At 35.9% G+C, this 16,316-nt stretch overlaps 1 protein-coding gene across 1 annotated transcript; it reads right to left on the bottom strand.

The window, feature by feature from the left end:
• Nucleotides 1-690: 690 nt before the first annotated feature.
• LOC113353553 (zinc finger protein 11-like) lies at nt 691-1,754 on the bottom strand. The gene is made up of 2 exons (XM_026597115.1): nt 1,666-1,754; nt 691-1,506 (listed from the first exon to the last, which is right to left on the bottom strand). The coding sequence occupies exons 1-2, from the start codon at nt 1,666-1,668 to the stop codon at nt 754-756; spliced, it is 756 nt and encodes a 251-aa protein (XP_026452900.1). The 5' UTR covers nt 1,669-1,754; the 3' UTR covers nt 691-753.
• Nucleotides 1,755-16,316: the final 14,562 nt, after the last annotated feature.

Raw genomic sequence — 16,316 nt, forward strand, 5'->3', positions numbered from 1 at the left:
TTTAATGTTTATATATAATTTGCATATTTATATAGGCATATCTTGTTTCAGCCTATGCATCTTCATTTCGGATAACTAGAGTGTGGAGAGGAAAAAATATACTGTCTCCTAATAAGATACAAATATCACTCGATTGGTAGATAAATCAATCACTTGGCACTTTGCTTTTTATCCAAGACAAACTCATTAACAAACTCATTGGCTACTATTTCTACTACTACTTATAACTTCATTTAGGCAGCCATCATTCAATCTATCTCAAGTGTGACTGACATTTATCAGCTTGGTTGGCGTATCCTATACTTTTGTCTTCCTCATACAGTGTATTTATGGTATATCTTATTTTCTAACAAAACTTACAAATGTACAGTACACTTTCATAAATGATCTGTATTTAAAGGTAAAGTTGTTTAAAAAGGCCAATTTAATCAATAATCAATAATCTAGTCAATATATTATTGTTAACTGAGATACTATTATTATTGTTAACCTAACAAGATCTAGCTAGCCACACCAACATGAAATTACAGGAGAAAGAAACAAAAATCACATGTCACAATGGTTACTCATTAGTCATAATTGAGCAAATTCATAATTACTTAATCACTTTTTAAACATGTAATTAAGTGGTAAAAACATAAGAGATTGATGATCCATGCATGCAAAAGTTTCATCAAGGGACAAGTCTAATTAAGTTGAAACTAGATAAACAATAGAAATCTGATCTAAAACACTATTGATGATGAGAGGTACTTATGAAGAAAACCCAAGCCTCAGCTCCAAATCTAAGTCATCTTCACAGCACAAGCCAATCTCCAAATCTAGCCTAACATTTTCACCATAAATCTTCATGTTGTTGCTGCCACAGTACTGATAGTGATTGTAATTCTCATTCATGAAATCCTCAAGCTGATGTCCGTCTCCAACTTCCGACAACATTTCCATCATAGGTAAAGCAGTTGCGGCGCTGTTCTTTGCATTTTCCTGGCCTTTCGTGCTCGACAACTGGCTGAAAGAAGATGAACTTATAAATGATTTTATCCTAATATTGTCCTCAGTTGAAGGTGGTGTTGAAGACGAACAAGCAGTGATAGATGGAGGAGTAGTACTACTAGGCAACGGGTAAGCAATTGTAGAAGGGTAAGCTGCAGGTGGGAAATGGTGATTAGTGAAAGCAGCAGCAGTAGAGGATGATGGGTGAAAATTAGGGTTAGGGCTGATGAAGTTAGCATGCTGATATTGGTTAATGTCCCAAGGAATTGATTGGTTCAACCTAGCTCTATCTCTCCTATGAATATTCATATGACCTCCAAGAGCTTGAGCAGATCGAAATTCCCTTTTACAGAAACTACATGTGTAAGGTCTTGGTGGCCATGAGAACTTACTGCCTAAAGTTTCTTTCCCATAACTATAACTTCTGTTGTGTTCCCATGTTTCCTTAACTTTGTTGCTGTTGTTGTTCTTGTTGATGAGGGTTCTCTCCATTTTTTGTTTTGACGATTCAACCTTACATCAATATCAAAACATAATATCATTAGGATTTGCATACACAAAAGAAAATCAAAGTACACATAAACATGATGATCACAAACAGTAACGAAAGCCTAACTAAAAGGTTAGAATTTAAAGAGATTAAGGATGAAGAAGAGAAAAATTATAACTTACCATAACTTATAGCTTGAAACAAGAATTGATGTAATGATGAACTACAAGGAGATCAGTAGATGAGAGAAAGAGAGATGAGAGAAACCAATATGTTTTCAAGTGTGGTTGAAAGAACAATATGAAATGAGTATATGATGAAGTAACTGAGACAAAAAGTTAAGAGATGAGACCCATCTCTCAAAACAATGAAAGTGAAAGAAAGAAAAAAAAAAGAAGGGAAGTGAGTGAGTACGTATGACTCTGTAAAACATATGATGATGATGATGCTGACGAGATAGAGTTATGGTTTGGTGGTCAAGGAGAGACTACATGTACTAGCTAGATAGTAATAATAATGAGAGTTTGTTTAAAAAGAAATAAAACAAAACCCATGAAAATTTTAACACTTAAAACTGAAAAATCCGAATGGAGGTACCAATTTAGTGAAAGTGTATTTATTTCTATATTTGGATCTTACTTGGTGAATGTTGAACCTTTAGCTTTGCCAGGTTATACCCACTTTCCTTCTTTGGCCGATTCATTTTCACCTATAAAATTTAATGTCAAGTTATATGTACGTTGTACACCCTTGAATTTGTATATATGCTATCTGCCAGCCTATCTCATACCATGCCAAAAATTTCTACCATCTAACATATATATGGATTGGTTTGAACTAATTGACACAGTTTATGACGCACTGAATAGTAATGGTGAGTTCAAATAAGAACATTTTGAGTGTATTGATAAATAGATGCCATGCACTTCACTTGAGAAAACTACCCTCAATTATTTTTTTAATTCTTTTGAAAAGTACTACCCTCGAATTAATATCGACTACATTCGAGTATTTTGAGTGAGAAATGAACCCCTTTTCATATAAGTTAAACTAGTACAGATGGTTTTGCAGCTAGGGCTGCACAACTGGTAGGGTGGATAGGATATGGCCTATATCTGTCACCCTACCCGTTTACTGGCGGTTAAGAAAATCTTTACCCACCATCCTATCCTCCAAATAATGGATAGGGTAGGATACGGTTAAAAAACTGGCGGGTAGGGTAGGATTGGCGGGTATGAGTAGGGTATGTGCACCCCTAGATAGGGTGGGTAGGATATGGTCTACACCCGCCACCCTACCCGTTTACTGGCGGTTAAGAAAATCTTTACCCGCCACCCTACCCGCCAAATAGTGGATAGGGTAGGATACGGTTAAAAAACTGGCGGGTAGGGTAGAGTTGGCGGGTATGGGTAGGGTATGTGCACCCCTTGCTATTCTTGGAAGAACAAGGAGATGAACTTATATATGCTTTTTTGAACTTTAGAAATTGAAGATACTGATTTTTCTTAGGTATACAAGTTAAACAATCCATTGTGCATGCTGAGTTAATCAAATCCTAATGATAATGCAAAGTGCCACATACCATGCTCTTATCTTAAATTGGACAAAACCCATCTCAAGTTGGATAGATGTAGTCTGATAAAGCTGTAGTCCATTGAGATAGAGACATTTTCCATACCCAATTACCCATGTATGGATACCATGCAATTTCTAAAAGATTAAGTTAATGTCCAGTGGTTAAAAAGTCATTAAGTACCATGCAGGAGGAATACTGAACTCTAATTCTCTAAAAGTGCATGGCCAGCTATTCATGTATGGGTCATGAGTAAGTTTTTAGCTAAAAGAAGAAAAGTTTGATATGAGATTTAGAAAACGAAACTGACTAATTACTACTACTATCAATTAACAGAAGTTAACTGCACATGCTTGAGAGAGATAGAGAGAAAGAGCATTGACAAGACCAGAAGTGACAAAAGATTATCTAAGAAGAGAAGAGATTTAGGGTGATTTGAAGGGATGAGACTGATGGCCAATTGGATGAAACTATTACGTTGCCAAATATAGTTGAGGTAAGACATGCTTGTATACCCGGAATAACAGTCATTACCCGCAGTATAACACATGTTACCTTTTCTTTTACTCTACTTGACTTGATTTGCTTGGTTTTTAGACCTTTTCTTAAATCGATCCCTGCATGTCTGTTACATTTCACATCAATATTAGTATTTTGACGGGTGTAATTGTGGTTCTTATCTCTACTACCTTAGACAGAGACAAACCAACACAGAAAATTTCCATCAGTCTCTTGTCTATTGATTTCATCTTTAAGACTTTACCTTCCCTTTCACGATTAAAACCCCTTTGTCTGTTCATCCTGATGGTATATCTCTTGCAAAAAGTATTTCATCTAATCTCTACAAGATCTTGTTGCTGCTGGAAGTAAATCGAATGCTGATTCTGTAGCTGGCAAGTCATTCACTTTCTGGTTCAAATGCTAATTTATTCAAAATCTAGCGCGAAAATCTCAGGTATCCAAATTCGTCTACAACTATTTCTGGTTCTGCACTATTTATCTGGGTCTTTTGTTGGACTAAAATCTAATCACGGCCCAATAGCAAAAAATTCTGCACTATTCATCTGGGTCTTTTGTTGGACTAAAATCTAATCACGGCCCAATAGCAAAAAAAAAAGAAAGATAATCTGAGCAATTATGTACGATGACTCTTTTTACTACATGACTTGGCTTAAAGTCATCCAAGTCCTTTATCATTCACTAAATTGAGTTTCAGTCCGGATAATCCAATATATTTCTAAGTTGGTAAATATGAGTAATTGAGATGGTTATATCCCTTTGTTTAATCAACAAAGTAAACGACTTGGCTTAAAGTCATCCCAAGTCGTTTATCATTCACTAAATTGGGTTTCAGTTTGGATAATTCAATATATTTCTAAGTTGGTATATAATTGAGATGTTTATATCCCTTTGTCTAACAACAAAGCAAACAAATGAGTTACTTATTCATTCTTCTGGTAGCCGAATAAATCTACCTCTTGTTTTTGCAAAAGTGTTAGTGATACTTTTACAGAAACAAAGAGAATAATACTTTTTTCTATTTTCCTGTGAATAATAGGTATAAATAGTTCCACCATCGGTCATAGACAAAACAAAATAAAATAAAATCGTAACTGATAAATGCAGAACTTTCTATATAACAATGGTAGCTAGTTAATCCAATTTTTTTTTATTTATTCAAGTATGATAATGGCATAGTTATGAACAAACATATATACCAAATGTCACCTTTTCCCGATATATCCATGTATGTTAGTGTATAAGACTTTCTAATTGTCAAATCCATAGTACATATACGTTGGTTATGGATCATTTATTAATACACTGTTAACTACTAAAGGAAAGACTTCAGAATATGACTATGGTTCAAGACTGGGAAGACAAACAGTGGATATAAAATAACTCGTGATAGATCTGTATAGTTAGAGTTTCTACGAAATAATCAGTAATTCATCAATCGATGGAAACAACAATAATAAAATCAATAAATTATTAATAAATATGTCATTTTGTTTAACTCATATACAAAATTAATTAATTCTAACTCCCATTTTAAACCGAACAGTTAATTAATCCTGCATTAATAAACTAATACACTCCCAAAATCCAACTCCAAAACCATAAAGCAATTAAAAATAAAGCTCAATATGGTCAGTGTAAATTATTGTTTTTCAAAGACATTTTGTGCATCCCATCAAGAAGCACTTAGGTTCAAGCATAATGACACAAGACCAGATAATTAGAAACATCATGAATATCAATATGACTAACAAAAAACATCCTTGTTGCCAAAACATAGAAGGACCACAAAAGATGTATAGTTTCCTACATCATACCAGTCCTGATTTACAACTTCACAGTGAATTTCAGTTAATCCGATACAATAAATTACGATAATAACTACTAAACCTAAAGGCTAATTTTAATAAAAAAAATTAATCCAACATAATTAAACTGCTCGTCAGTAATAAATATTGCAACCAATATGTTTGAGAATTTGGGAAAAAATTGAATTTGCAGGGCTACGAAATTCAGGGTTTTGTACTGATAGATCATGGTTTAAGAGTTTTGATAAGGATGTAAAGGTTAATGGTTTTGATTTAAGTGAGAGGTTCCCTCATTCATAGATCATATCACCTGGGCATTCCCTTAAATTGACGTGGCAGAGGTATCGTTTAAGTGAGAGATTCCCTCCTTCATAAGGCCTATTCCTATGCACATGTCAAACAACTGATTTTACCACTTTAGCACCCACTATGGGTATGTAATACCCCGATTTCGGCAGTGGTTGGCCGAATGGAATATAAGTAATGATTTGTCCTTTCCGAATACCAAGGCCCGATGAGTACACTTGATTGAGTTACGGAAAAAACTTCTCAGTTAAGCGTGTTCGACCGAGAGTAGTCACAGGATAGGTGACCTCTTGGGAAGATGCTGTTGGATGACCGAAATAGTGCCGTTTAAAATCCCACACTGCTGGATAACCGCAGTGGGTAAGTGGGAACAATATCGGTGTTATTTGGGATACAACTAGGGGCGGGTTGCTTGTGCTCGGATGGGAGAGTATGCCGGGAGTTATGCCAGATACTAGTCTCGTAAGAGGCAAGGAACGTCTACATAATACCGAGGCCTTTTCAACATAATTGCCTCCATAGTTGGAAAAAAACTTTGCAGTTAAGCGTGCTCGGGCGGGAGTAATCCAGGGATGGGTGACTATCCGAGAAGTTTCTGCCGGATTACCGCAGCGATGCCTGTTGAAAACCCCACACTGCCGGATAACCATAGTGGCTAAGTGGGGACAGTATCGGTAGAGGGACGGGTCATTAGAAATGGTATTAGAGCCGACGAAGGGTTACCTACCGAAGGTGGGAAAGTACGCTGGACAGGGTTGGTCCAGGTGCTTCTCATGGGGGGCAGAGAACGTCGGAGATATGGGCTTGAGAATATATTCAGGAGCCGAGGATGGCTTGAAAATACGGGGGTCTAACAACCACACCCAACAATTCGTTTGGAAATATGAGAGGACTTACTCCAATACACTTTCTAGAGAATCAACTAGACAGTCAGACTCAATCTAGAGTAAAGTATATCAAAGAGTTTAATATCTATAACTCTTAATTCAATCCACAATCCGCAAATAGAAATCTGCGAGCCCGATTGAATAAGAGGAGTTACTTGAACGGTACCAAAGACCAATGTTTAAGTGTCAATCAATGTAAATCAACAACCAAAGGTTGGATATTCTAATTGATTGATATTAACGCACAACCTATGATATTTCAATTATATAACAAAATATAATGCATAAAATAAATAACACAGACACCAGAAAATCCCGGGACCTAGTCCAGATTGAATACCATATTGTATTAAGCCACTACAGACTCTAGCCTACTACCAATTAAATTCGGACTGGACTGTAGTTGAACCCTAATCAATCTCACACTGATTCAAGGTACAGTTGTGTTCCTTACGTCTCTGATCCCAGCAGGATACTAGCACTTGATTCCCTTATTTGATCTCACCCATAACCAAGTTCTACGACCCAAAGTCGAACTTGATAAATAAATCTGTCTCACACAAAAAAGTCTATAGATTGAATAAATCTGTCTCCCAAACAGAAATACCCAAGAGTTTTTGTTCCGTCTTTTGATAAATCAAGCTAAACATAAACCAATTGATAAACCGGACTTATATTCCGGAAGAACAGCCTAGTATTATCAATCACCTCACAATAATCTTAATCGACTAGCGAAACAAGATATTGTGGAATCACAAACGATGAGACGAAGATGTTTGTGATTACTTTTATCTTTCCTATCGGAGAAATTAATCTCGAGTCAATTATTTCAATTGTACTCAATACGATAGAAACGGGCAAGATCAGAACACGCAACTACAAAGAAAATAGTTGGGTCTGGCTTCACAATCCCAATGAAGTCTTTGAAGTCGTTAACCTACACGGTTTCGAAGAAACCTAAGGTTAAAGGAGAATCGACTCTAGTTATACGACTAGTAACACATAGGAGGTGGGGGGATTAGGTTTCCCAGTTGCTAGAGTTATCCTTGATATAGTTTTCAAATCAGGGTTTGCAATCCAAGTTACCTTGGTAACAAAGCATTCAATATTCACCATTAGATGAAAAACCTGATTCAACCAAGCTAATATCTTTCAAGCGTTAGATCGAACTTATCTTGTTACACACAAATCAAATGTACCCTCATTTAGGTTTATGTAACCGTACCTAAACATGTACACCATGTTGGTTCACAAATAGTTAACCGAGGTTAGCCATATGATTACTCTCATATCAACCTTATTCATCTTAACCATAACTAGTTCAAATGACTCAAATGAAACTAGTTAAAGAGTTGTTTGATAGGTGTTGTAAACACCTTGATATTTATGTATTATTTATGCTTTCTTTGCTACTTTTCTTGTAAATTATGTATCTTATGTTTGCTTTTGAGTTTATTAGGTATTTTGGAGTCATTAAGAGAAAAAGAGGATAAATCACTCATTTGGAGCGAAAAAGGAAAAAGCATCATTTCATATGTGGCTGGTATTTGGATCGCAGCTGGGTTAAGCCAATGATAGGGGATAACCACTGCATCTTAGTCTAGAGAAGCAAAGGGAAGACATCATTGGTTGGACCTTATCTATTTCATCTGGGTAGCTGTATCAACTTGAATTTTCCTACACAAGACCTAAAAATTAGAGAAAATCAATTCTCATTTATTTGTTTCTGAAACATAGAGAAGAAAGAGGCGCATCAGCCATGGAGGAAACTCAGATCAAAGTTGTTGTTGGTGATATTCAAACTCGAACATCTGAAAGTGTGTATTAATGGGAGGAATTGGCTAGGGTACTGAAGCAGAGATCGAGAGAATGAGGATTCAATTCTGTTTGAGAGATTTAGAAGAATCCAAAGGATAAATTACTAATGTTCTCAGTTAATGAAGAAGCTGAAGCTGATATTGAAAAGGCGGGGGTCTAACAACACCATCCAATATTTCGCTTAGAAATATGTATGGACTAACTCCGACATACTTTCTAGAGAATCAACTAGACATTTAGACTCAATCTAGATAAAAGTATCTCAATAAGTTAATATCTCTCTCTTGTTTTGATTTACTCAAGCTAATAGAAATCAACGAGTCTTTAATCAAACACAAGGAATAACTTGGATGGTACCAAAGACCAATATCCAAGGATCAATAAATGACAATCAAAAACCAAAGGTTGGATTACTATAATTGATAATCTAACGCACAACCTGTATTATTTCAATTATAAAGATAAACCAATATAATGCGGAAATAGAAATAACACAGACACCAGAAATTTTGTTAACGAGAAAACCGCAAATGCAGAAAAACCCCAGGATCTAGTCCAGATTGAACACACACTGTATTAATCCGCTACATACACTAGCCCACTCCAAGCTAACTTCGTACTGGACTGTAGTTGAACCCCAATCAGTCTCTCACTGATCCAAGGTACAGTTGTACTCCCTACGCCTCTGATCCCAAAAGGATACTACGCACTTGATTCCCTTAGCTGATCTCACCCACAACTAAGAGTTGCTACGACCCAAAATCGCAGGCTTTGACAATAGACAAATCTGTCTCCCACAGACAAGTCTATCAAAGGATCAATCTGTCTCCCACAGATACTCCCTAAAGGTTTTGTTCCGTATTTTGATAATAATCAAGATGAACATGAACTAATTGATAATCCGGTCTTATTATATTCTCGAAGAACAGCCTAGAGTTATCAATCACCTCACAACAATATTAATCGTATGGTAGCGAAACAAGATGTTGCGGAATCAAAAACAATGAGACGAAGATGTTTGTGACTACTTTTTATATCTTGCCTATCAGAGATATTAATCTCAAGCCAATCAATCTGATTGTACTCGTACGATAGAAGATGCAAGATCAGATCACACAACTACAATAAAAGTAGTATCGGTCTGGCTTCACAATCCCAATGAAGTCTTTAAGTCGTTAACCTGGTTTTAGAAGAAGAAACCCAAATGTTAAAGGAGAACCGACTCTAGTATGCAAAGTAGTATCACACGTAAGGTGTGGGGATTAGTTTTGCACAATACTATATGTATCCTTTATATAGTCTTTCAAATCAGGGTTTGCGATTAGGTTACCTTGGTAACAAAGCAATCAATATCCACTATTAGATGAAAACCTGATTTAGATTCAAGATAATATTTCTCAACCGTCAGATCAAAAACTTAGCTTGTTATACACACTTGACAATGCACGCTTCTAGGTTTGTTAACCGTACCCAAACGTATGCACTTATTGGTTCAACAATAGTTAACCAAATGGTTAGCCATATGAGCATTTCATATCAATCATGTTCTTCTTCACCATAACTAGTTCGAATGACTTCAAATGAACTAGTTAGAGAGTTGTTCAATTGCAAGGAAATCTCATGTACTACACAAGACACAATTGAAGTAAAGATGATTTGATTCACTTGAATCGGTTCATGAACTTTTATAGCCACGGTTTGCAAACTGCATTCTTTAGTCTTTTTAAGTTTAAGTTCAGAAATCATCTTCAGATATATAACCTCCTCAAGTTCACAGACTAGGTTCGCGGAATTAAGTTAGCGGGCAGAGTTTACAAACTCTAGCATAAATTCTCGGGTTTGAGAACTTCGTTGGTTCGCGGAGTGAGTTCGCGGACTTAGCTTCACGCAAGTAGTTTGTCAACTCCAACAGAAATTCTCGGATTTGAGAACTTCAGCAGTTCACGGACTTGGATTACGCCATTCTTCCGGTTCTCTTGATCAATAAAGTTCGCAAACTTTGGTTCAAGGAATAAGACTTATACATAAATGTGTTTCCACAACGCTTATGTCCACCATTGGTTATGTAATCTAAACTCTCATTCCAATCATTGAAAAATTCTTAGAGGACGTTATACAGTTGTTACACCATTTCTCGTCAAAGAAATTTTCAAGATGATTGAAACATATTAAGATTTTCGTCACATGGTAAAGATAAAATCGGTTAAAGCGAAAAGCTTACTAACACATATTTCGAGATATAGATAGGCGAGGTATACTCGGCTCGAAATACCAAATGTGTATAATCCAAGTCTACATACATAGCATACGACTTCTTGTCTCAAAGAGTAGGATATAGAGTAGATAGACTTTGGAGTGATAGATAAGTTCAATTATTCACATACCTTTTTGTCGAGAAGTTCCACCGGTTTCTTGAGTAGTTCTTCTACTCGTATTCTGAATCTCCATGAAGTCCTTGAGCTCAACTACACTTTCTATCCTAGTCCGAGACTTAGCTATAATAGACTTAAAATCAAGACTTATAGTTTTGATCACTAACATTGACAAACATGATTGAGATAGCAACGCATGCGAGTTCGACCGAGCAATGCTCTAACAATCTCCCCATTTGTCAATTTTAATGACAAAACTATCAATACATATGGAATACAAAAAAGATAAAGAAACTTTACTAGCTCCTATTCCACATGTCTAATCTTCAACATTCCTCGAAATCTTCATCACTTCCAGGTACTCCAATGATCCCAAAGGTTGTAAGTTTAGCATCACCGCTGTTGAAGATCCGTAGCTATAACAATGAGAAAGCATCAGTCTCGATCATTGTTATACAGTGTCATGGTATTATTACACAGTGTCAATGTCCAATTGTATCACAACTTCAACAATAATACTATGGTGATATGTATCACTCCCCCTTAGTCAACACTCCATCTGACATGGAAACCACTCCCCTTACACAATGATCCGAAAACCATATGTATTTGTAGTGTGAACTACATATTAATTCTCCCCCTTTTTGCCAAGAACGGGATCATAATGAAATTTTCGAAAGAGACATTTCATGAATAAAAGAAAAAATACATACCAACTAATTTAGATGCAATCATAAATCCGAAGCCAAATGCATTCATCAAGGAGTTTAAAGATACAAGATAACCCCTCTAAAATTCCACAGCCGCACACCCCTCAAGATATGACCATTAAGCACAAGTTCAAAAGAACTCTCCCCCATTTGATGTCATTCCCGAAAGAACAACAAGAGCGACCTTAATTTCAAAAGAAAAGAAGGATTTTTATTGGACACCAAAAACCATGAGAATGATTTTCAATATCCAAAAACTCAATCAAATTAATCACAAGTAAACACATGATTAATTTAACCGGAATACACAACCAAATTAAACACAAAAAGTGATCAATTTAATTGAAGATTCTCAACATAAGAAAACTTACGGAGCTACGACTAAGTTAACCATAAGATAATGATTAACTTAACCATTCATATAATCAACACAAGAAATCCTTATGGAGTCACGAAAATACTCAACTAGATTAATTACAAGAAAATCCATAATTAATCTAATTGGAATACACAACCAAACTAATTACAAAAGTAATCAATATAATTGTCATTTGTTTTGCTCGACATAAGAATACTTATGGAGCAATAACTAAATAACCAAACAAGATGATTAATTTAGTTCAATATGCTCGACATAACATATCTCACGGAACAACAACTAAGCTAAGAAAATCAACTTGGTTGTATAATGCTCAAGATAAGATACAATAAGGAGCCTCACAGTAATACATAAAATATGGATAGGATGATCAATACTGCGGAATACACAAGGATTCATTCTATCTTCAATCACTATTTGCATAACGATAATAATAGACATAATCCTTGAAAAAAAAGATTTTAACCTATCTTCCATTAAATAATTGACAATATAGGCTTAACTTTTGTATTTTTCAAAAGTCCATTCATTATTTTACCAGTACGTGAATACCGACCACGAACGACTTTACTTTTGACAAAGTATGGGACAAATATAGTTCACGGACGTAAACACCAATCCCATAACAGATTGCGATATAACAAACCATAAAGATTAATACTGCAAAAACATCATCCTCCAAATATTTTTAGAATCTAATACCAATAAACCTAAAAAAGAACAAGAAGATGAAAATAATAGCTATGTGTAGTCACAATCATTGTTATTCAAAGCACTAGTTATTCTTCCAACTAAACCAAAAATAAGACATACTAGGCAACTAATAAAACTCAGTTTTCCTTGATGATTTGGTCCATCTAAATAGGAGTCACTGATATCCTTGATTGTTGACCGTAGAGACACCATGTTCATGAGTCAGAACGTTAATTTTTCGATCAGCAATGCGAACAAAGTGTCGAGCCTTAGCGCAGTCAAGAATAACTTTCTTCTGATTCCTGATCAAGATGTTCTGAGTACTAAGGATTTTTGCATGTCCATCAATAAGATGGTTTATCTGCAGTTGCAGGGTAGCAAGTTCGTTCTTTGCTTCATTCTGAACGAGAATTTAATCCTTGACAGATTCTCCAATCCAAGAGTTATACTATTTCCTTTCAAGTATATTCTTCAGGATAAACTCTTGAGCATGATCACTTCCTTTGAGATCATCCTCTACAGTAAGGTTAACTTCTTCTTTGGGAACAGTTTCCATCGAGTTCCTTTCTGAAGATTAATGAACGCATATATGAGATATATATATATATGTTCAAGTGTACAACCTAGGTAGAAACCCTAGAGTTCCTTGAGGAGATATGGACGTTCGTGGACTAAGCCATACGCCAAAAACTGGACCCAACCAGGAAAACTGCATACTGTGTTGCTTTCAAAGTTTCTCCAGCTCTAAAAAGAAAGGTCACAGTGATGAAAGAAAGAAATACTAAAAACTCAGATCATAAGATATATAAAAACTGATGAAAATCAGCTAATCACTTGAGCATCTCTCAAACATCATCCTTGTGTTTCTCAAGTTAGATACAAGAACGGAACTTTCTGCTACTAAGTAGCAGTGGGAGACATAGTCTCACCATAGGTTTTGAGAGAGTAGTTGTGATTTCCACCAGGATGTCTGACCTCAGTATTTATTGTTTTACCTTGGCAGTTTCCAAATATAGGAAAATTTCTCACAGCACTTCCCGAAGGTTAAACAAAAGAGGCTTTCTGATTACTGAGTCTAGGACCTCTAGAGACCGGTTCTAGAGGGTTTTCCGAAATGTGTCTCCATACTCTAGACTTAGATTTACCAGAGTCGTTCTTATAAGCACAAAACATGCTTTCATTAGCAGCACAAGAATTTATACCACTAGAATGCACCAAAGTCCTGTAATGATTTCTAGGAAGGAGATCATTTTTATAATATGCCTGGTTTTCTGTGAGCATGAGGTTCACTGCAGTAGTCGACTGACTATTTACTCCTCTGACAGTGGAAAGAAGCAAATTACGAAGTTTAGAAATTTGTTTCTTCCTTGAAAAACAACGGATAGCATAGTGATTTCCTTTACCACAGAAAGTACAAGTTCTTGGAGAAGACGCAATATACGTCATCTGTTTTAACTTTACAGCCCTGTGAGAAGATTGTAAATTATATAAACTTTTCTCGACACAATCTTCTTCTAGAGGATATTTCTTCATGTACTGCATGATAAGAGGAACAGTTGGGACAGAAGAATTTTTCCTTAAGACAGAGTTTTCCTTTTCCAAGGTTATACACTGTTCATGGGCTAGTAAAAGTGATGCTTCTAGCTTTTCTTTTTCTACACGGAAACTGTCAAGATCAGATGAATGCGTCTTGATCAAACGTTTTTCTCTAATTGAGCATTCTTTGACAATCTTTTCAAGATCACAAATCTTTTCACGCTGTAAATTACTGTCTTGAATAAGTTTCTTGATATGTTTAGAAAAGGACTCAATGATGTTATAGAGTACACGTTCTCGATCAATAGACTTCCCAAATTCATCGATGAGATGATCATGATTCTGATGATCAACAAACTCAGTAGAATTTTTTGCGATTCTGGTGAGCTCCATTTCAGCTTTTTCCATTGTATCCAATGTCTCATTGGAGGAATAGTGATCAACACAAGATTAGACAACCTTCCTACCTCGGGATTCAGAAGAATCAACTAAGGAGCAATCCTTTGAGGTATTCCCGAGAAAACTGACATGGTTGAAAGCTTTAGGAGGCATATTTGTATGCGTAAGAGATTTTGTCCTCAGACTCAGATTGCTACAAACACAGACTTGTAAGGTCTTAAACGTGTTTGCCTGCTCTGATACCAATTGAAAAAGCGGGGGTCTAACAACACCACCCAATATTTATCTTAGAAATTTGTATGGACTAACTCCGAAATACTTTCTAGAGAATCAACTAGACAGTCAGACTCAATCTAGATAAAAGTATCTCAAGGAGTTAATATCTCTTCTTGTTTTGATTTACTCAATCTAATAGAAATCAGCGAGTCTTTAATCAAACACAAGGAATAACTTGGATGGGTACCAAATACCAATATCCAAGGATCAATCAATGACAATCAACAACCAAAGTTGGATACTGTAATTGATGATCTAACACACAACCTGTATTATTTCAATTATAAAGATAAAACAATATAATGCGGAAACAAAAATAACACAAACACCAGAAATTTTGTTAACGAGGAAATCGCAAAGGCAGAAAAACCCCGAGACCTAGTCCAGATTGAACACACACTGTATTAAGCCGCGACAGACACTAGCCTACTCCAAGCTAACTTCGGAATGGACTGTAGTTGAACCCCAATCCGTCTCCCACTGATCCAAGGTACAGTTGTACTCCCTACGCCTCTGATCCTATAAGGATACTGCGCACTTGATTCCCTTAGCTGATATCACCCACAACTAAGAGTTTCTACGACCCAAAATCGCAGGCTTTGATAATAAACAAATATGTCTCCCACATACAAGTCTATCAAAGGATCAATCTGTCTCCCACAGATAAACCCTAAAGGTTTTGTTCCGTCTTTTGATAATAATCAAGGTGAACAGGAAACAATTGATAATCCGGTCTTATATTCCCAAAGAACAGCCTAAAGTTATCAATCACCTCACAACAATCTTAATCGTATAGTAGCGAAACAAGATGTTGCGGAATCACAAACAATGAGACGAAGATGTTTGTGATTAGTTTTTATATCTTGCCTATCGGAGATATCAATCTCAAGCCAATCAATCTGATTGTACTCGTACGATAGAAGATGCAAGATCAAATCACACAACTACGATAAAAGTAGTATCGGTCTGGCTTCACAATCCCAATGAAGTCTTTAAGTCGTTAACCTGGTTTTAGAAGAAGAAAACCAAAGGTTAAAGGAGAACCGACTCTAGTATGCAAACTAGTATCACACGTGAGGTGTGGGGATTAGTTTTGCACAATACTAGATGTCTCCTTTATATAGTCTTTCAAATCAGGGTTTGCAATTATGTTACCTTGCTAACAAAGCAAACAATATCCACCGATAGATGAAAACCTGATTTAGATTCAAGCTAATATTTCTCAACCGTTAGATCGAAAACTTAGCTTGTTATACACACTTGACAATGCGCGCTTCTAGGTTTGTTAACCGTACCCAAACGTGTGCACTTGTTGGTTCAACAATAGTTAACCAATTGGTTAGCCATATGAGAATTTCATATCAACTATGTTCTTCTTCACCATAACTAGTTCGAATGACTTCAAATGAACTAGTTAGAGAGTTGTTTAATTGCAAGGAAATCTCATCTACTACACAAGACATTGAAGCAAAGATGATTTGATTCACTTGAATCGGTTCATGAACTTTTATAGCCACGGTTTGCAAACTGCATTCCTTAGTCTTTTTATGTTTAACT

This window comes from Papaver somniferum, chromosome 2, assembly GCF_003573695.1.
Source record: "Papaver somniferum cultivar HN1 chromosome 2, ASM357369v1, whole genome shotgun sequence".
NCBI classification, from domain to species: domain Eukaryota; kingdom Viridiplantae; phylum Streptophyta; class Magnoliopsida; order Ranunculales; family Papaveraceae; genus Papaver; species Papaver somniferum.